Genomic DNA, 22431 nt, shown 5'->3' with positions numbered 1-22431 from the left:
ATTTTTGATAAACTTAATACCATAATAAAACACATGCTTTATAATACATACTCTTAAAAAAAAGAAACTTGACATAGATGTAAAACCACTTTTTGCCTAATATCTAAAATAATGACATTAAATGAGAACCAAATAAGTCAAACAGAAAGATGATGTGTCTATAATTCTCGAAAACACATGCAAAGCACATAAACGTAGCGTTTGGGGATCAATTTTACAGCTTCATCCAAACGCAACCGCCTGTAAAAAACGTGCAGCACAGGATCCTGCATTTAGGCAAGCAGGCCCCCTAAAAATTTGTTCATACAGTCCTTATAACAGCAGTGGAGGCGGTGACAGAATGCCAATACTGAATGCAGCTCAACGGAACAACGCCATTGGGAGATTACAAGCTGGAGCAACTCAGCAAGAAGTGGCCAGGTACTTTGGCGTATCAAGACAGACAATCTCCGCACTGTTGACCCGATACAACAACACCAACAGAGTTGACGACAGACTAAGATCAGGAAGACCAAGGGTGACAACCCAAGCAAAAGATCGATACATCCGGCTGCGACACCTCCGAGACCGCACTATCACAGCCACGTCTATAACCACACAGATCCCTCGGGTACGCAGAATACCAGATCAAATGGTACGCAACAGACTTAGGGAGGCTGGACTTTTTACACGAAGACCTGTTCGACGTCATGTATTGACCCCACGTCTACTGGCGGACCGTCTGCTTTGGTACCAACAGAGTGTGGGCACGTGCAAGGTGGAGAAATGTACTGTTTACTGACGAGTCCCGTTTCCTACTCATACGTGCTGATGGGCGCGCACGTGTCTACAGACGCCGGGGTGAACGTTACGCCCCCAACTGTGTACAGCTGTGTGCAGCTCCCATTTGGTGGCGGGAGTGTCATGGTATGGGCCGGAATTCATCACGGTGGTGGAGCCTCTCGTGCATGTGGCAGGTGCATTGACAGGTGTGCGTTACAGAGACTTGATCCTACAGCCTTACGTTCTTCCTCATGTCAACGTTCATGGCGGACAGTTCCAGCAGGACAATGCTCGACCGCATATTGCATGTGTTTGTCAGGACTTCTTACAGCACAATAACATCCAGACATTACCTTGGCCAGCCCGGTCACCAGATTTGTCCCCGATTGAGCATCTGTTGGACGAGTTGGATCGACGCGTTCGCAGAAGGAATCCACCGCCCCAAACACTTCCGGCGCTTCTTGATGCACTTCAGCATGATTGCATCTATGGGTCGTCGGTGTCAAGCGGTGATTGATGCACGTTGTGGGCACAACCGAAACTGACATTTTCTGTACCCCTGTGATATTAACTGTATCGTGTACGTGTGTCTGTCTAGGAGACACGATTAATGTTTTAAACATTGTGTGCATTGATCTTGAAACAGCGTTTCAATTATGGTTTCTGTGTCCTATTTTGAAACAATCGCATTATATTACATTTTGAAAGTCAGTGTCAAGTTTCTTTTTTTGAAGAGTATATGATGAACCATGGATTGTTGTATATGATCATTTTCAAACTCATGTTTTCTATAAATGTAAATGATCAATGCAGTCAAAACATCTCTCCAATAAGGAATGTCCATAGGAGATTAACAATCTCCACTATTAGAACAATGTGAGAATATGTATCTTTTGGGACGGATGTTATTGCTACTTGGATTCTTATTTTTAAATATCGTTTGATGGTGGATAGTTAAATGCATTTATAATCATTCTCAGACCACCCTAAAACTATGCTGGAATCATAATTTTTTCTTTTTTAAATTGTTTTTCGTTCCATAGAAAATGATATAATATTGCGTTGATTCCAAGTATTAATGTTTTTGGCAGGTTAGGAAGTACAGGGGGAATATTAATAACACAGAGATTGTTACAGAGGAATTAAGACTGATACTTAAGATTTTAAAGTCTCCTTTGAGCCGTTCCAGCATTCAATCATTGCCTAAAGTTGTATTATACAACTACTTCCCAACACAGCACCTATTCAGATTGCTTTGGTCTTATCCATATGTATTTTAAGGCAAGACATTTATAAAAAAAAATGTATATTTTGTCAATGGCTGACAAAGAAACTGAGTATCGTCAGCATATTGTCTTAATTTGAGCTATCTGGTTCATTTTCTGTAATACCCTTTTCATTAGATTTATCCCTTATCATTATACCTAGTAGTTCAACTAGGTACGTGGCACCGGGTCTCCCTCTCTACATACCTTTTCTAACATAAAAAAAAGATGAAGGCGACCATTTTGTACAACAGACAGTGAATTATTGGTAGTATTATATTCTAGTATCATAGATAATATCATAGAGTATTCAAATATGTTCAGTTATACATAACCCAGGAATAAAACAGAAACTGATTTAATCACAACATCAACTTGGAAAAAGTCCAAATCTACTCCACCAACCTCCATGACTTCACAAAATGAAAACTAACATTTGCCGCCACAAGACATCAATCAACAATCAAGGCTATTTCGTTCCACCAACCTGAACTCATTAAGCAATAATAACCCCACCTATGTACACTTAATCCTGTGTAAATGGCTTCCTCGCCATGTGTTCTCTGTCCATCATGTTGCTACAGTATTATCCTTCTGTTGTTAATACTTAACTTTCTCCTGTTTATCACTCTCATGTATTCTATTGTTGCTACCGTTAATCCCCCACCTACCATATACATGTATATCTTGTACGATGTTCATTATTCAGCCTCAAAATTAGACATCAGCAAGTACGTATCAGAAGTCGTCAGGATATTAAAAAATGCTCTCCTTGTTACTACTTCCAATGTCAGCTTGACATGGGCAATCCTTCGGTAAAAGTTTGTTCCCTCTCTAATGAGTGTGCCACACGTTGCACACGAGTGGCGAGCGGGACGCACACCCAACGCGTTGCACACGGGTGTCACACGTGTGACGGACGAGTTGCACATGGGTTGCTTAACGCGTTGCCCATGCGTTCAAGGGGAATGAACTTCTAGGCAGTAGTGTACATACATACATGCGAAGAAGTTAATAGTCCAATATTCGATCACCAATAAACATGAGCCGCGACTTTCAAAACATGAGAAAAAAGCAACTATCCAGTCAATATCGGGTGTGTCCTCCCCAAGCTTTGATGCAGGTTCTGACACAGCGCCGACCAGAAAAAGTCTGTCGTCTAATGGCGTGCTCAGGGATCAGACTTGATTCTGCCTGCAATGCCTGTGCTGACGCCTCTCTCGTCTTTTGACGTCGCTGACGTTGCCTAATCTGTCGTCCCAGGTGGTCCCATAGATGCTCTGGTAATGCGGGCTGTATTAGGCGTGGCGTTATCTTGCTGGAATAACGTTTGCGGTTGACGTTAAAGAAATAGCAGTACAACTGGCGTTAACACTTAATTAATGTAGAGTGCAGCGGTGAGATTGCCATCAATAACAACCAGATCCGCCTTCATGTCTCCACAAATCGTACCAAAGACCATTGTACTGCCACAACCGTCCGTTCCCCTGGCCGCCGGGAAATACGCACCCTGACATCTGCTTTGAAGAGTTGGAACCTGCCCTCATCGCTGAACAGTACTCTGCGCAATATTCTCTGCTGCCATTGCTCGACATTCCTCCCCCAAATCATTATTTGACGTTGATCTTCACGTGTTAACGTCATACTATTGAACGGGCGGAAGGCTCTCAGAACATGGAAAGGATATCGTCTGGACAAAGTCTGTCAGCTGATGGGATGACCAAGTGTATATAGTGATGACGTCGCAGTGAGGTATCTGTTCCTTAGGTGAAGCAGCCGTAAATTGCGGTCTTCTTGAGTGATGGAAACTCTGTGTGTACTGCTCGTGTCTGCTGTTCAACCTGTCTGCCAAAACTGGCTGATTAACGTCAGTATTGTCCTTCTCGAACAGCCTATTACCCCAGAAACATGGGCCTGAGTTGCCTCCATATCCAATATTCCCCATCCTCTTTCTCTATGTTCCAATGTTAATCGAGGCATGACCATTTTTGACAACTGAATGTGCCAATGCCAAAGAACATTTTTGAACCCGTTTTATGCCAGATTTACATACATTTCTGTATGATTTTTCACGTTCACATTGGCTTGACGTTCATTTCAACAGGACTTCTATCAAAGAAATGCACAATTAATTGGGACTCATCTGAAAACAAAACTCGTGACCAGCGACTGTTACCCTACTTTCGACGTTGTGTACACCATTGACGACTGTTGAGGGGCGGCACAACAATTTGATTCACGGTTTGAGCTCAATTATGGTTATGGACAAATCGATCCCTTACTCTTGTTGTTCACCTTGGACGATCTGAACAGGGTCAATTAACATATTGGGTTAGTTGGTACCTGTTCCATAGTCTGCTAATCACAGACTGTGGAACATGGAACCTACTAGCCACTGCACGCGGACGTTTCCTGTTTCCAACATGTTAGTAGCTCGTAGACGTTCCGCGCATTGGAGACGCCGCATCGCCAATTCATACACAACACATGAATCAAAATCAGTATCAATAAGAAATAATGGTCCACAATGATTAATCTTTTTGCTCGTTGTTGTTTAACGCCGCACTCAGCAATTTTCCAGCTGTATGGCGCCGGTCTGTAAATAATCGAGTCTTGACCAGACAATTCAGTGGTTGACATCATGAGCATCGATCCAAGGAATTTGGATACGATGACATGCATCATCCAAGTGAGCGAGCCTGACTACCCGATCCTGTTAGTCTCCTATTGCGACAAGCATAGTCGCTTTTTACGGCGAGCATGGGTTGTTGAAAACTTATTCTGCCCCGGGTCTTCACGGAGTCCAGAGATTAAGCGCCCTTTCTTTGAAAGTGACAAAATCAGGAATGAACCTCGCAAATGTGTCTTCAAAGTATAAGATGTGTTTTGGTGTTTTACTGACATAAACGTTCTTGCCTTTGATGTTTGTCCTAAACACTTATCTTTGTGCTAATACTTGATACTAACATTTATATTTCATTACTTCCAACTTTTTCTAAAGAGCATATGCATAAGGGATAGGGCAACGTCTATAAACGTCCTCTGGGGTTGGGACTTGCGCTGCTGGTGCATCTGCCATTGGCTCGGAGACTGTTAACTGTTCCATTTGTCCATTGATAATCACCTATCAGAGCCAATTAACTGTTGGCTTCCCTTGTGAAGTTTCCACCTTTGTCATGTTATTACTTTATTGTTCTTACGGGCAAATGTATATGTTCTCTGCTTCATAGCATTAATTCACCTGATGAAAAAGTAAATTTATGCTCTTAAGAGTTGTGTTCCTCATTATAAAGAAGTTGACCATATTTCCTTATATAATTATGTGTTTTGAGATTGAGTCCTAAGTATCTGCTTGTCTATTTTGAGGGCAAGCAGTTAGACGTATCGGCTCATTGTGAAATATCAAATGGTTTGGTAGATGATGCTAATTATTCATTACAGTTCTTTTTCCCAAAATTGAAAAATGAAAATAGAGCAAAATTCACCATATTCTGGCTTATTTTTACTAATAACTCAATTTGTGAGAGGCTTTAATTACAAAAATAAGAATAATTCAAGTCTGCTATGTGTAAACTATCACATAAATGATGAAAATAAGGATTCAATGCATACACTACCATGAAAAGCTTTTTGGGGGGACTATATTTAATTTTCTCTATTTTTACAACTGAAAAGTGTATTTGGACCCCTAAACAGTATCTGCCACCAACACATTTGACCACAACCACCATGTTCTAGTCTGTTTGATACAAACAAATAAGAAAAACCGATGTTTGCTTTGTTCCACTATGGGGAGGGGTATGTCGTCAGTTTGAGGGTCTGGCCACTGCTCTATATATCAACACAAAAGGGTTCATCATATCAACACCACATGCACAAATATATGCTCTCTGCATCCTATCATTCATTCACATGATCAATGAGTAAGCAAATACTCCGAAACGTTGAGAACCTCATATTAAAGAAGTTGACATTCATAAATTCTCTCTGAACACATCAGAGGATACATAAAGAGCGAATGAAGCTTCCGGCAATCCAAGCAACTCGGGAAAGACCTATTTTACCATATATGTAAATCAATTATGAACTTTCCAAAAGCATTTTGATGGGGTTACTTAGTGCCCTGTCAATACAAAGTGTTCTCCTCAATGGCTGTAGGAATGCTTTTTTTATTCACGAATAAATCACAATATCACAATGGCCACAGAAACACACTAAGACAGCCCTTATTATAAATTTGTTATATTTCACCACTTTCTACAAGGCACTGTGTTTTCGTAGCTTTCGGCAAGGGGAGCAATGTCAAATCTACATTTGTCTGAGAGTTACACAAAGTATGTCATCTAGACTACAAGTTATCGGACTTCTATTTCGTGTGGAAGCCTCGGTTGTTGAGTTGGTTAGATTGCTGATTTTATGTGCTGGCGATTAGGTGCCTCACTCTGAGTGTGTGGGTTCCAATCCCGAATGAGACTCAAAACAAAACGTACTGTCATTTGTTACTTTACTAAGAAAGGGCAACCCTCAAAATCATTTGTTATAGAATCAAATAGAATTGAGAAAGCAGGGTCACATATGTCCTCACACTTCAGCAGTTCGATTTGAAATGAGAATGTACCAAAAAGAGGCACTAGATAAGTTTTCATTTTTTTCTCTAGCTTGATTCCATAAACTTATCTTCAGCTCATCTCTTGGTCATAGACACAAAAAGCGAGCATGCTGAAGATGCAAAGTCAGGTTACCAATGTCAGGTTGCATGAGCTGCAGACGTTTTGGAAGAACACAAAGTACAACATGTTTTCACAAAGTACACACAAGCAACCATGACAGCCACAAGCAAATATTAAATGTATGGTATCATGGAAAGGAATGAAAGGAAGAACAAAGTAAACAAAATATCAGAGAAGTACACATCTACAAACCTGTCCACACAGCCTTAAATCCCTTCCTGACAGACAAATTCAAATCACTTGTTGTAAACACAACCCGGTAGTAGACAGCTGACTGGACAGTGTAGCCCCGTCTGTCTCCACTTAGAAGGGCAAGGAGGTTGTTGGAGGCGTCATAAACCTGCAGTTTACAAAAGGAGGATTGAGTCCCATTTTGACTACATTCCAATTTGCTTGAAAACTAGCTGTAGGCAAATTCGGATTGAAAAACACTCCTACAGATTCTTACATGTGTAGATAGTATAACGATCAAAATAAAAATATAATACATGAATAAAATATTACCATATTATGATTTTCGCAATACATACTAAAACCGAAATTATTGGGAACATGTCAATTACTCTTGTTTTCAGTAACAGTTATTGTTTAATGTAACCAAACATTAACACACTCATAATAATTACAGGACAAATACATAGTTTACCAATCCACAAAGTTCCAAGAAACACATCTTGAAATATGTTTACACAAGAAATTTATGTTCCCTTCACTAAACCCGCAAGAGCGTTGACCCAGTCCGTCCAACCTTAAACTGACAGCACATATTGCGTGTAGCATACTTGTAAGCAATATGTTTTTCTGTAACACTTATAGATGGCTACCTAGTGCAGCCTTCACCTTTATAGGTAACGTCCATTTCGCTGGTGTATGGGCAGTATATCTTTTCGCCCCTAAACAAGGCTTATCAATTGTCATGTCCTGTAATATGTTCTGTGCTCCAGTGATACATCAATAATAACCTGGTTTGCTTACATAGAACAGTAAACCATGTTAATGTAAAATGTGACCGGTTTGATCAGTTGATCGTTCATTCTAAATCGTTTTGTCCCTAAATTTCACGCTTTTAAACATGATACATAGTTTAGTATGTGTCCATGGGTACGTCGTATTATCGCTGATAAGGATACATGCATGCATTCAGTGCAGTGGTTACAGGCGGTGGTACGCAAATTTTGAAGCTCTTACATGTATGCTGCATGTCAAGTCGGTCAGATAATTGTGAATTGTGACAGCAAAACAAGTATTTAGTAGGGATATAACTGAAGAATTTAGAATATTATGTTCAGGAAATAGTGAAGTAACAGGCACTAACAAAGTATATCATAAAGAAATATCCGAAAAAACAGATGGAAATCACTGAGATCATGATTGTATTTGTAATATACATGGTTGGAGACTGTCCGGATGATCGGTGTCTGTTTGTTGCCATTATGCTTTTTCTAATGTGTACTCATAAGCCCTTGAAATTTCTTCCTATTTTCTGTCTGTAAAAGTATTTTCTGAAAGAATCATTGATCTGATATTTTAATTGCACGCTTTGTTCCATATTGGTTCTTATTGCTTTTCAAATAACATACATGTTTACAAACCTTGACAACATCATACACTTCATCCGTAATGAAATCTTCAAACACGAGGGTGACCAGTGTCTCTCCTGCATCAATGATGTAGGTACAGTGCAGATAGTTGCCGTAATTGCCAGGGTAGTTAGGTGAGGTGAAAGAACCAGAGGAGCCTGTGTAGCGCTCACCGCATCCTGAAGTAGACACAATAAGGCTTGTGTGTATATGGTTGTTCATTATGTTTCTTCTTATCAAGAAATTCGAAAAATCAAAGAAATCCAAAACTGTTGAATAGGTAAAAGGTGAAAACGGTCGCGCAAAACGTAACAAAATCTCTTTAGATGTAGACGATTATATTTTTCTCTGCCAATTGTAGCATAATTAAGAATAAGTTATTCAAAGTGTAGAGGCAGTAAATTTAGAGTTTAGGCTAAATGTTGATGTTGAAAGATATAAAACATATCCCCATGCAGAAAGGTACTGTCATTATCTCACCAAAGAAAATAACTAACATGTCCTACTTATGTGTGACAGATGAACTGCTTTCAGAAATTCCGACTTCCACGCATATCTTACAGCAAATCTGTGAGATGCTTTAATTGTACTATCACCTGTGAAAACACTGATATATTACAATAAACTTTTAAACGTTTGTCTGTCTATACATCTGTACATCTGTGACCACAAACCTATGCTGATGTGGCACCGGCGCGGTTGAAGTATTAGAGGACTATGGCTTTTTATAACTGTAAATGATAACACTTGCCCAAATCAACAACTCTGAACTTTAGGCTACATGCACGTAGCAGTGACCAGGAATAACTTTCTGTAACTATTACCCTGTTACCCTGTTGGCAAAAGGTTACGAAGGGGGCAGAGGCTGAGCGTGATACCTCTAGTCGTTGTGCAGAGTTGCGTCTCTCAGTTGTGCAAGGATCTACTGATCATGTATTTGAATCAAATATTTGAACTCAACATACCCTTCAGGTGATCAGCACCAGTTTGAAAAAGGTAGTACGACGTCTATGACCTGTTTCACTTTCGACACGTCCTGGTGTAACTAAATACTGCTCTAACCAGCGTAAGTACCAACTGACACACTCACCATGTTAATATAAAGGTGCAAAATTTAACGAATCAGACGACTTTTCGTCGTTCTCAATTGTTTCACAATTACACAAATTGACATCTAGATATAACCTGATAATTAGATATTAGCAAGACCGTAAAGTTTCATAAATACTTCCTGAACTTATAACGAATCAGACGACTTTTCGTCGTTCTCAATTGTTTCACAATTACACAAATTGACATCTGGATATAACCTGATAATTAGATATTAGTAAGACCGTAAAGTTTCATAAATACTTCCTGAACTTATATGAAACCAAGTCACATGACACAAACAAGGAAGAATACTTTGTGAGGGTGGATTATATTTACTTTCTTGTTTCTATATATAATTCAGGCTTCTTTGAGAATTAAATAGCCATCATAATAAACAGATAGGATAAAAATAAGTCAAATTGCTAAATAATAAACAGCAGTCCACAAAATGAGGTAAAGGTCGCCACATTATGTTGGACTCTCAAAAGAAACCTTTCAAAAAAATTCAATAAAATCCATACAGTGCAGTGCTTCTGTTTCTTTTGCGACATATCGGACCTAGATATTAAAAGATCAAATGTTATGAATACTTTCCATAACAGCCTACAAACACTCATCAACCCACTGCTTTGCTGGTTATGCTATACCAAATGAGGTTTAGGTAGTCCAACAGCATTAACGAAATTAATAGATGAATTGTTATGAATACAGATTTCGAGCAGTAGCCAAGCCACTATTTTGCTATATCAATAAAATTGACTCCCTGTTGGGCCATCCAATTGGTGCGGCTACCCAGACAGCAGCCAAGCCAACCAATACAAGTTAGAAACAATGTGTCCAATTTGTGTGTTATTCTTTTTTATTGTTCTTTATATATCCAAAGAAGATGAGAGGTAATAAGTATAATGCCCAGTTATGGGTTTAACGCCATTAGATAACCTAACCATTTCAAGTAAGATTTGCCTTTAATTAACCAATTAGTCTCGCACCAGTCTTTCAGAAAAATATAAAACTGAGCACTTTTAGAAGTATAGCGTCAGGATCGGCCAGCAGTGTGAACAATACAGAAGTCTTTTCCTATATCTTTACAATGAAATAGGTTTTTCGAAAAAAAAGATACATGTTACCAATGGAAAGATTACTTGGCGCAAAGTACTCTGAAGTCTATACATTTTGTGAGACGTGATTTCCAAAAACGTGTTCACATTGTAGGCATGTGTTTTGCCTCAAAATATATAATTAAATAAACCCACTCGAAAATCGGATCAGATAGGTTTGGATGACATTCGACAGGTTCTGGTTTATCATCGAACAACTAGACCGATCCTTCGAAAATATTTTGGACATTTTGATAATTTATCAGCAAACTGCTGATGGTCGGTGACAATCTGAATCTGAATGTTCATGATTTCATCCCCCTTTGATGGGGCATTTTTAAACATCACTAACAAATTTTAATATTCTAAAGGCCGTTTTGGAAGGCAACCAGTCAGTGTTCTACAAAATGAACTGAACTGGGGACCTATCTTGTGATGTCCTGTGGCACGATATTTCAAACGAAGTCAATGCCAATGTTCTGGAAATATCTGGCAGACATCAGACAAGGGCATGATACACTGTACGTATGTTCGGAACCGAACCCTGAACTTCGGCGTGATCGGCGAACGCAATAACCATTAGGCTAGCCCACCATTACACTTCCATTTTGACGTTCTTGAGAATGTCTGCTCAAAAACAACAAATTGGTCAATTGCTTCCAACTTCCCTGTAAATCATGTCAAGGTCAAAATCATCAATGTTGATCAAGACACTTTGCCATCAAGTGTGAAACAAATCAATTCCAATGTTCTGTAGGGGTCGACCCCATTGCTCAAATCCAAGTAGTCCACATCTCGGACTAATTGTTAATGTTAAATGGATTTAAGGAGAAATCAACTAGTCCCTGAAGATTTTCAACAGCCTCGGACTGACGATGTACTGGCCATGTCTGTGCCTGGAATCTGGATATATCCTATTGACAAATAGCAAATTGGACAAAATGAATGCATTCCATACACTTCAATCAAGATCATCATTATCAAAGGGGTCTGCAAGACACCTTGGCACCAACTCGGGAAACTTCAAACTTGCCTTCCAACCTTCCCACCTAATATAGATGTGATCTCTAAGCGCACGTTTTGAAATATTTCACTCAGAAAAAAGGTCGCCTCTTTCATTCAATGTCTGTGGACTTCCAAAATAACCTTTCAACACACCCAAATATAACTCACAATAACTGTTTCCTAATTGTTTGAATTACGTATGATTCGCATAAATGTTCAGCTTTCAGGAGTTTTTGTACCTCAAAAAGGAAATCCCACAAATTAAAAAAGCGTCAGCCAAATATTTTAGCACCCGTAACGGCCACCCGTTGAGCATATAGTCCAATATTTCTTTTTTATGTTATCATGTTTATTTTACATTTAATCAAACAGTTTGTTTTGTTGATGACAATATTATGAGAACACTCAAGTTCCTCAATTTCCGTAGGCCCGTGAAGATCCGGGGTAGAATGGGTCTTCAGCTACCCATGCTTGCCGTAAAAGGCGATTATGCTTGTCGTAAGAGGCGACTAACGAGATCGGGTAATCAGGCTCGCTGACTTGGTTGATGCATGTCATCGATCCAAATTGCGTGGATCGATGCTCATGATATTAATCACTGGATTGTCTGGTCCAGACTCTATTATTTACAGACCGCCATCATATAGCTGTAATATTGCTAAGTGCGGCGTTTAAACAATTCAAACCAAACCAATTTATGTAAATTAGCAACTTTCGGTGAACTAATTACAGAATTTGTTAAATCAAACTTCGCACTACACCTCTACTGTTCACTGAACGTGTTCACTAAGTTTGAAAAGAATGCAGTAGTTTTCAAGTTATAGGTCGCACAAAAATGTCCTTGGAAGGATGGACGGACGGACGGACGGAATTCCTTGATACCACTATATATTACCGCCCTTTTAGGTTGGGGTACACAAATCTGGATTGTTACATCATTAATAGGATGGAACGGAAATACGCGTCATGATACTCTCATACTCTTACAATCCTTTTGTAAGATCTAACTTAGTTTTCCAAAATATCATGTTTAATTCATCTCATGTTAATTCCTTGGATAAATTTCCGCCAGTTACAAGGAACTTAATTACATCCAAAATGAATTACAATATTCCTAGTTTATCCATCATTGCTGAAACCAAAAGCACACATATCTTTCCCTTGCCAAATTCAAAACAAGGGGCATATAGGGCATGTATCGCTCACCTGGATATTTACACAATCATGACAAAATATACATTTGCATTGTACATGTACATAATGCTGCAAAGATTTCGTAATTGTGACTCTGTCAGCTTTTAAAAGGGGTGGATGGCAAATCTGACAGCATGAACGTGTAGATTTCTAGATACAAAAGTAGCATAAAGATCTTAACCGTTTTCATGTAATGATCCAGGCAAACAAGTTGTTTAAAGCAAAAGCGCCAAGTTTCCACTTTTTCGACCCGACCCGCCCCTCAGACCCTTGGTTGTGTCAGCCCCACCATTTGTACAATTTGTAATCCTCACCGCCGGAGAAGGCTTCCAACCTAATATGGTTGATTGATATCTATCTCTTAGTTCCACAGGAGAAGTCGCTTAAAGCAATATAGCCAAATTGCCACTATTTGGCCCCGCCCCTCAGCCCCTTGGGGTGTCAGCCCCAATATTTGAACAATTTTGAGTCCCCACCACCTAGGCATGCTTCCAGTCCAAAAAGTGGTTCAGAAGAAGTCGTTTGAATAAAATGTTGACGTACGGACGAGGGACGACTGACAGGGGAGGAACAACGCACGGAGGACGGACAACGGACCGACGACAGACGCCACGGTATGGCGGTACGGACCCGGTGAGCTTATAAATGACATAATTAACTAATTTATCATCTTCACTTGATAACTGTTTGTTGACCTGGGTAGCACTTACAGTTGTCTTCATTTATTTGTTGTGTATTTTTGCGTAACATCAAATCTTAAAGTCTCAATCCGAAATTGTAAGGGATTCCATGGTCAATGATCTTCGAATTATTTTATGACACGATGACAGTAGGGAAAAGTAAGACAAATTGGTAGGATAATAACATAATACAGTTCTTCATTGCAAGAAGGATGATTCTGAATTTTGAAGATGTCAATAAAAACTCTTTTTTGAGTATTCCTCATTATGCGCATGCATTGTATTATATAATTTCATATGTATAAGGCTCATATTTTGTCCGACAAGATGGGTACGTTTGAAGAAGACAAAAGGGGGAAATGTGCCCTGTCTAGGGCTAGGTTTATTCAGATTACTTTTCATGACAATTCTTGTTTCGGGGTGGCAGAAGCAGTTTTATACAGACCAACAGGGCAAGTGTCATTGCATTCGAGCAAAAGACTGGTTTTCAGCAGAATATGCAAAATAGAGCACATAAGGAGCATAAAGTCGTGGGGTATGTCCAATAGGAAAGGATACATATGGCAAGTAAATATTGGGAGACATGCCTTACTGTTTCGTTTACCCTGTCTTGGAAATGTGGGATCCATGACAGCCACTGTAACGGTATGGGTAATCATGTACACAGGGACATTTCTGTTCACGCCACCCAGAACACTGATACAGCCAGGTTCTCCGGTCCTGGTGGTTTAACTAGCTGCTTTACAACAATGACTGGTCTTCCGATCTCCCAGTTGACTTGTTCTGGATTTATCTGAGTTCTCCAGCCGTGGTACTATCTCAGTAACAATTTGATCTGCTAGTTTTGATCGTAATGCAGACTTTCTGGGTCTCAGACAACTTGTTTGTTTACTTCGACTCATTCTGAGATCTTTTCGGATATTTATGACTTCTTCTTGGTTATGTGTTGCTCCTCGGCGGAGAATTCTTTCCCGAGAGTTAGGGAGAAGCTTTTCAGGCCAATGGTCTCACACAGGCACTCAACGCTAGGTTATCACTTTAGGATCTTCACTTCCTCTAAAAAAACATCTGTTTCTTCCACATGAGGTTTAACATGACAATGCTAGAATCAGTGGGGTGGAATGGCTTCAGGCATTCGTTTGGTGATATGTCAACACAGGTTTGGTCGCTTTTTGTAGCCATTATGGTTTAGCTTGTCATGTATTGTTTGACTTGGTGGCCAAGTGTTTAAGTGAGTGAGTGAGTTAATATTTAACGTCACATCGGCAGTATTTCAGCCATATCATGACGATAAGTACATTAAAAATACATATATTTAGAGTGAATAAAAACCGGTTAGCAATGGATAGTAAAATAACTAGATTTATCACAGATTATAATAAAAACTAGTAGAAAGCCATAAAAATATAACATCATATGTAACAATACAAGATAAAAATTAGCTATTTATCGCCAGCCACTGAAGAGAGATCACCATGCTAGGGTCCATGGGGACTTACAGTACTTTTTTTTACCAACATGGACCCCAGCCGGATTTGCATCATCCCTTCAGCTGTTGGCGATTATTGACAAATTTAGCAAACATTAAAACAACACATATGCTACCATTAAAAGAGTGGTACAAATAAGTATACTTTGAAAGACTTGGTCTTACATACCCTCTCAGGGGGGTGCCAAGTGTTTGAAGGATATAGTCCAAGAGAAGGGAGTGATTTATTTCACCCAAGAGGTCCATATAAGTTAATGCAAGTTTGAAGACAAAAAAGGCTGAATTTACCAAAAATGTTTGTCTTACAAAAATCTGATGGTCCATTTTCAAACTAGGGGGCGCTGAAGTCATGACTCAGCACTTTTTTTGCATAAAACTACTTCCAAGTAAATGGATGTTTTCATCAAAAATAATGTTTTTTCTTTTAATATATGTTTTCAAAATAGATATAATTCAACAACATACACAGTCTTACACAAAACTTGAGCGTTCTGATATATTTCTGGTGCAATAATACCGGAAAATTGCAAAAATAATCAATGTTGACACTTTTTGTTTATTTCCCTTCCTTCACATTGAAAAGAAACATTGCATAAATTCTATTTTCTGTCACAGAAATGTGTCAGAAATTAAGGTAATATATTTTAACCATTCCATTAAAATGTTATTGCGAAATAAGTGGCGATGGTCATATCATAAATGTTGACACAAGGGAGATAACTCTTTCCAATGGTATTCATAAAAGTTGTCATTTGGATGCATTTTAAGAAATATGAAAGCACTTCGGGTGCGAATCTTTAGTTAATGGATCATCAGTTAAAACAAGTTCCGTTTGAAGCTATAAAGAAAAGCACAAAAACATTTCTCTCTAATGAAGTATTTTACAGCAACTTCAATTTACAATACTTATCCCTTAGCATACCTTATAGCAGTTGCAATGAGAATGGCTGCAAAAGAAGTTTCATGTCTTATTTGGCCTAAACAAAACGTATTTAGTGTATGTGTAACTATGATAAATAATTTGATATTCATGATATTATATTATATACAATCTGTGTAATGTTTGTGAAAATCTTGATTCTCAAAACATATCAGTTAGGGCATCAGATACAGGTGTACTTCATTAATTACAACGCCTGGAAGGGGGGTCTGTCCGGATTGATCCCGGGAACAGCAGCAACAACACAAGACGCTATTTCGACATCAATGCATTTGCTTCTGTAATTGGCAAGGACATATGTCAAATACTTTCATCCGTACACGCATTCACATGGTGCGACTACACAACTGCATTCATTAGAAAGGGAAAGTGTTGATCCTTGTAAATGGTACAGTCATCAGATGCCTTCAAGTCAATATTTAAATGTGTGGGCTTGTCACAGACACGACCAGAAAATTTATTTCTGGAATTGAATATCTTGTGTGCACCTTATATTCCAAACCGGAGATGTCAGACATAAATGACATTTGATTAGTATTTTTAAACAGAAGTATGCTCCTTAAACAAATTCTACTCCACTTGACAGGTGTGACCCACGTGTGTTTCCGCCACCCAAGAGAACATAAGTTGAGAATATCAAACGAACAAACTTTGTATCAAGTGTTTGGAGAAATGCTCACACACCAACTCATGTTGAATATGCACAAGAAGGACATGGCTGGAAGGTAGAAGATAGAACCTACCAAATTGTTTGGTTTGATGGTGACCAAATGCCAGTTCAGTCAGTGAAAGTGACACAGACACAGATGAAGAAGATTAATGTTCATCACGTCTTGAATATGTGAGCTGGTTATACATGTCATTAGCATCCAGAGAACTAAAGTAAATAGCTTAAATAACCATTTGTGTCCTACTAACATGACTCTTAGAGCAGGCAACAATCAAATGGGTCAGTAACTGTTTGATTTCTGGCATCTAGATAGCCAAAATTTGAATAGTTGAAATACATCTGAAATACGAACATGTGGTCATTTCGATTCTCAAGAAGAATCTCACGATATTATGAATTTGAAATTGATTATCATAGTAACATGAAAACTAAATAAGACATGAAACTTCTTATGCAGACATTCTCATTGCAAATGCTATAAGGGAGGCTAAAGAAGAATTATTGTACATGGAAGCTGCTGTAAAATACCTCTTTGTATTGAAATTTATTGAGAAATGTGTTTGTGCTCTTCTGTATATTCTTTATATTAACTATAGATAAAGATTCTTATCTTAGGTGTCTTCATTTATTTATTTTTTAATGTATCCAAATGACAACTTTAATGAATACCAAATCAAAGAGTTATCTCCCTTGTGTCAGCATTTATAATATGACCATGGTCACTCATTTCGCAATATTCCCGTGGGGACCCAGGGAAGATAAACAAGAATGTGTCCTCAGCCCAAAACCAAAACTAAAAATCGTCAACAATGTTGAGTCTCAGACTCCCAAAATAACACCAGAACCAGAACCAGAACCAGTTAAACTTACAAACAGGGAAAGGCAATTATTAAAAAAGAATCAGCTGAGAGAACAGCTTCAAACACCAAAGGCCACCTCTCCTTTAGAGGTCCCAGTGGAGGTTCATTACTCCTTTTGGTCCTCTGGACATGGAGGTAATTCCATCTCCACATGATACCACATAGGAGTACTACAAAGTCTTCCTCACGTTCGCGTGACATTTCTCCTGTGGAAACACCCCCATGAATCCACAAAACATAATACAATGGAATTGCAGAGGTCTTAAGAAGAATTTTAATGAAATACAACTTTTAATGGCTCTTCTATCCTTGTGAAGCAGAGCATAATCCATAGCCCTGTTCCACTCAACACTACTCTTCAAGCTGTTGCTGTCCGTGATACTTTGAACACAGTGTTTACACTGTGTTCACTGTACCTTCCACCTTTCTCAACTATCCGTCAACCAGATCTTCAGACCTTGTACGATCAACTCCCGAAGCCCTGTATCATCATGGGCAATTTAAACAGTCATACTCCCCTGTGGGGGAGTACTGACACAAATAATAAGGGGAAAAGTCCTTGAAGATTTTATCTCAAACGATGACTTATGCATCTTCAATGATGGTAATACCACATATCTTCATCCCGCCACTGGCACATACTCTGCCCTTGACCTTTCACTGACGGATTCAAATATTTTAAATGAATTTGAATGGTCGGTCCATGATGACCTTTGTGGAAGCGACCATTTTCAAAACAATACTTACAACTATCAATCCGTCAGACGAACCACCTTCAACAAGGTGGAACTTTACAAAGGCCGATTGGTCTTTGTTCCAAACACTATGTACTGGAAAACTATTACCTGACAGTTTCAGGAATGTTCCTAATCCTATACAACTTTTTTCAGATATATTGAATGCTATTGGAGACGAAAGCATTCCTAAGTCCTCTGCAAACCCTCATATACGTAAACCATGGTTCAATAATAATTGTAAACAAGCTAGGGAAAATAAGAAGAAAGCTGAAAAATATTTCTGACGACATCCAACTGTCCACAATTTAAATAACGTTAAAATCACGGGCGCTAAAGCGAGACGTACCTTTAAACAGAATAAGCGTCAATCCTGGAGAAACTATTTATCAAAAATTAATTCCCGCACATCCATGTCCAAGGTGTGGAACATGATTCAAAACATTAAGGGAAAAGGATCCAAATCTGGAGTTCACCATCTCAAAGATGGTAATACACTTTTAACTACTAAATCCGAAATTGACAACAAACTTGGTGACACTTGGCAAACCATTCCGCATCATCAAACTATAATCCTCAATTTCAAAAACAGCAGGAAAAGAGAAAAGTCAATTTTAACTCTGATAATGGTGAGGACTATAACGAAACATTTTCCCTCCATGAATTATATACTGCCCTAGGGCAATCTCATGAGACTGCAGCAGGAGCTGACAACATCCACTATCAGCTCCTGAAACACTTGCCCAATTCATGTTTGGAAACGTTACTTAGTATATTTGATGAAATATGGACAACCTGAAATTTCCCTTCTTCGTGGCACAATGCTATTATTATTCCTATTCCAAAGCCAGGACGGGATCATACAGATCCATCCAACTACCGTCCAATATCATTAACTAGCTGTGTTTGTAAAACCATGGAGCGCATGGTCAACAATCGATTAGTCTGGTACCTGGAGACCAATAACCTCCTGAGTGACATCCAGTGTGGTTTCCGAAAAAAACAGAAGTACCATTGACCGTTTGGTGCGTTTAGAATCGTTTATTAAAAGGTCCATTGTTAACAAACAACATACTGTATCAATCTTTTTCGATCTAGAGAAAGCATATGATACAACGTGGAAACATGGTATTTTAAAAGTTTTGCATGAATTTGGATTGAGGGGCAGATTACCTCAGTTCATATCTCAATTTTTAAACAACAGACAATTTCATGAGTACGAGTGGGGATCTACTCTGTCTGATCGTTTCGATCAAGATCAGGGCGTCCCTCAAGGCAGCATACTATCAGTCACCCTTTTCAGGATCAAAATTAATAGTCTCACTGAAGTATTAAACAATAGCGTTGACGGTTCACTTTTTGTAGACAATTTCAACATTTCTTGTTGTGATAAGAATATGAATACAATAGAAAGACAGCTACAGCTCTGTAGCTACAGCTCTGTCTTAACAAAACTCAAAAATGGGCAAACGAAAACGTCTTCGAATTTTCTAAATCCAAAACAAACTGTATTCACTTTTGTCGTAAATACAAACCTCACAAGGATCCAGATTTAATTTTAGATGGTACTCCTATCAAGGTAGTAGAGGAGGCCAAATTCCTGGGCCTCATATTTGACCGTCATCTCACATTCGTACCACACATTAAATATCTCAAGGCAAAGTGCCTCAAGGCTCTCGACTTGTTAAAAGTCGTTCAAATTCCGAGTGGTGAGGGGATCAGACCACCCTCCTTCACTTGTACAGATCGCTAATACGCTCCAAACTAGACTATGGTTCCATTGTCTATGGTGGAGCCTGCAATTTAGTAAAATTGGACACTATTCAGCATCAAGGTCTAAGACTCTGTCTTTGAGCTTTTAGGACCTATCCCGTGAACAGTTTGTATGTGGAGGCAGATGAACCTTCACTCGAACTGTGCCGCATTAAACTTTCACTGCAGTATATCACTAAATTGCACTCAAATAAATCTAATCGAGCATACAATTGTGGTTTCCACCCTCAATATTAAAACCTGTTTCAAAATCTATCAAACCTGGTTCCACCACTTGGAATGAGAATTCAACCACACATCACTGCAGCTAAATAGATTTAAATATTATATCACCTCACCGTCTTCTGCCTTCTCCTCCCTGGCAGATGGTGAAGCCAGAAGTAGACCTCACTCTAACCAATCTAAAAAAGTTGGATACCAATCCTTTGGTATATCAACAATCATATAACCAATAACGCTCCAAATATAATTCTCACAGGTCCATTTTTACAGACGGGTCTACGGATGGTGGCAAAGTTGCAAGTGCCACCATCGTTGGATCCAGAACTGTCTCCTCAAGAATCCCAGATTTGAGTTCAATTTTTACTGCTGAGGCCAAAGCTATCCTAACAGCTTTGACCTATATTCAACAACATAACCAATCTAAACATTTCAACATCTTCTATGATTCTTTATCTTGCCTTCAGGCACTTAAAAGTGTCTCACCATATCAACCTATTATCCTTGATATTTTAGAACTCTATAATGTTCTTTCCACTTGCCAATGTTACATCGTCTTTTGCTGGTTACCAAGTCATGTTGGCATAACAGGTAACTCAAAGCCGATGCTGCAGCTAAATCAGGTCTTGACAAAACGTGATCTCCACTACTGATCCCATACAGTGATTTCAAACCAACTATCAAATCTTATACTCGGGATCTCATGCAAAAGAGGTGGGACACCCAAGTAGGAAGCAATAAACTACACGAATTGAAACCAACAATCGGTCATACCTACTTGGGTTGTCAGTCAAGACATGACGAGGTCGTTTTACGACGATGTCGTATTGGCCACAGTCGGTTTACACACGAATTTCTGCTTAAGACAGATGAGGACGAACCTCCTAAGTGTATCCCTTGTGATGAAAGGTTCACCATCAAGCATATATTGCTTGACTGTGTGGACTTTGCAATCGCAAGGGATTCACATTATCAAAGTGTAAATCTACAAGATCTCTTTTCCCGTGTCATCATAAATAACTTGAAAGAAATTGCCCTGTATAATAAATTTTAAATGTGTATGTGAATAATTAAATGTTTGTTTCTTACTTTGGTGTGATGCTACTCTTAACAGACATTATTGAAGGCTCTGTCCAGGAGGTTAAAGTACCGAAAAAATATTGCCCCCCTGCGTGACACGTAATCCTATCATAATCAATGTAACTATCATCAACCAGTGTTTTTAAGCCAACTCACTGATGAGTTGTTTTTTTTAATATTGGCTAGCACTGTGCACAGCCACCAGTGGCTAAAGTGATGACGTAAATCCTGCTTGGGTATCATGCAGGAAGCAGAGGTACAACTTGTTTTTAAACAAAACTTTGCATCAACGACTAAATTGTAAATATATTAACTTGGTGTCGTCGCTATATGGCTGAGATAATGCCGATGCGACGTTAAATTCTAACTCACTCACTCACTCATTTCGCAAAAACCTTTTAATTACTTTAAATAGCATGGTTAAAACTTATCTTAATTTCTAACACATTTTTGTTTCAGAAAATAGAATTCATGAAATTTTTTTTTTATGCGAAGGAAGAGAAATGATTGAAAAGTGTCAACATTGATTATGTTTGCAATTTGTTGTGCCAACACAAGTGTTATTGCACCAGAAATATATCAGAACGCTTAAGTTTTGTGTAGGTTGTTGAATTCTTATTTATTTTAACACCAAATATTAAAATTGTCTTTTTCTTTGATGAAAACGTCCATTTACTTGGAAGTAGTATAATATAAAAAAGTGCTAAGTCATAACTTCAGCGCCCCCTAGAGTGAAATAATCTGACTTTTTAAAGGAAATCATTTTTGGAAAATTCAGCCTTTTTTGTCTTCGAAACATGTATTTACTTGTTTGAATCTCCTAGGTGAAATAAATCGCTCCCATCTCTTGGATATTCATCAGATTCAAATTTAGCAACGGTAGGCGACGTTAGGAATTTTTGAACATGCTTACAAATTTCCGCCGTCGCGCTGCAGGAGCGAGCAATGGGACTACAATGGCAGTACTCCGGTATGGCTTCGTTAATGTCGGTAGAGCACCGGTAGCGCCCCGTAATGGATCGGCGGCTCTCCTGTTGCTTCAACGTGTAGCGTGCTGGTATCACTGTGATACCGTAGTACGGCCGAATACCACCGAAGTAGTACCGATGCGCCGACTACGTGATACCGGAGCTCCACCGTCACATCGGTAGTGCATCGGCAGCGCAACAGTATCACTCTGCTATAGCTCCAGTCAAATGTGGTACATCGGTATAACATCGGCGGCGGATCAGTAACACTAAGGTGACAGAAAAGTGGTATT

The 22431-nt window shown here is 38.9% G+C and overlaps 1 protein-coding gene across 1 annotated transcript in view; it reads right to left on the bottom strand.

Moving 5' to 3' along the window:
* Positions 1 to 7868: 7868 nt before the first annotated feature.
* The window catches only part of LOC125381585 (cubilin-like), a 212522-nt gene continuing 197959 nt past the window's right edge, over positions 7869 to 22431 (bottom strand). The window contains exons 8-9 of the mRNA XM_048398646.1: positions 8350 to 8516; positions 7869 to 7874 (exon numbers count right to left, since the gene is read on the bottom strand). Coding sequence (XP_048254603.1) covers positions 7869 to 7874; positions 8350 to 8516 — 173 coding nt within the window. The remainder of the gene's footprint in view (positions 7875 to 8349; positions 8517 to 22431) is intronic.

The sequence above is a fragment of the Haliotis rufescens genome, unplaced genomic scaffold (assembly GCF_023055435.1).
Source record: "Haliotis rufescens isolate VD_foot unplaced genomic scaffold, xgHalRufe1.0.p SCAF_18, whole genome shotgun sequence".
In the NCBI taxonomy this organism is placed as follows: Eukaryota; Metazoa; Mollusca; class Gastropoda; order Lepetellida; family Haliotidae; genus Haliotis; species Haliotis rufescens.
Note: the sequence above shows the minus strand (reverse complement) of the source record. Positions and strands in the feature narration are given on the sequence as shown.